Genomic DNA, 705 nt, shown 5'->3' with positions numbered 1-705 from the left:
TGGTGGAAAGGGCAGAGTCTGCAGTGACTCCAACTCCACCCTGAGCCCCTCCAGGAATTGTTTCAGGATTACACAGGCCTTCCCTTCACACACAGAGAGAACACCAACAGCACCAACAAGATTCTCAGTGTTACCTCTGTCCCCAACACGCTCCTTCACCCACTGAGTGGCTGCCACAATACTCTCCGTCTTGGTGACATCCAGGATCACTGTCTCCAGCCTGTCAGATGTCTTTCTCCTCAGCTCCTCGGCTCCCTTCTCTGTCAGACATGCAGCCAGCACCCGCATGCCTCTCCTGTCCAGCTGTCTGGCCAGCAGGTTCCCAAAGCCCGAGTCACAGCCCGTAATGAAGACATACTTGTCTTGGAGATGGCTCACCACCTTCCTCTCTCTGAAGAAGCGCAGGAGCGTCCACAGGCCCACCAGGGCCACCAGGTAGAGCCACATGATGTGTAGAAGTCAAGTAAAGAGAGAGATACTCTGAGTCAAAATGAGCCTGGCATCTGCTCACACAGGAAGCTGTCGGCTTCCAGGACTCCACCCTGCTGACATGCAGTCCTCTGCATTTTTTATAATTATTAATGCCCCACGATGCTGGAGTTTAACATGCTTTTGATCAGAAGTCACATATGTTCTTCAACTTTACCTATATCTCTGCCGAGAAAAACATCTCTGATATTCATCAGCACAGATATATTCTCTTAT

The 705-nt window shown here is 50.6% G+C and overlaps 1 protein-coding gene across 1 annotated transcript in view; it reads right to left on the bottom strand.

The window, feature by feature from the left end:
• The window catches only part of LOC116076148 (retinol dehydrogenase 16-like), a 19,653-nt gene extending 19,174 nt beyond the window's left edge, over positions 1 to 479 (bottom strand). The window contains exon 1 of the mRNA XM_031349777.1: positions 135 to 479. Within this exon, the coding sequence (XP_031205637.1) occupies positions 135 to 447 (313 nt within the window). The 5' untranslated portion in view covers positions 448 to 479. The remainder of the gene's footprint in view (positions 1 to 134) is intronic.
• Positions 480 to 705: the final 226 nt, after the last annotated feature.

The sequence above is a fragment of the Mastomys coucha genome, unplaced genomic scaffold (genome assembly GCF_008632895.1).
Source record: "Mastomys coucha isolate ucsf_1 unplaced genomic scaffold, UCSF_Mcou_1 pScaffold4, whole genome shotgun sequence".
In the NCBI taxonomy this organism is placed as follows: Eukaryota; Metazoa; Chordata; class Mammalia; order Rodentia; family Muridae; genus Mastomys; species Mastomys coucha.
Note: the sequence above shows the minus strand (reverse complement) of the source record. Positions and strands in the feature narration are given on the sequence as shown.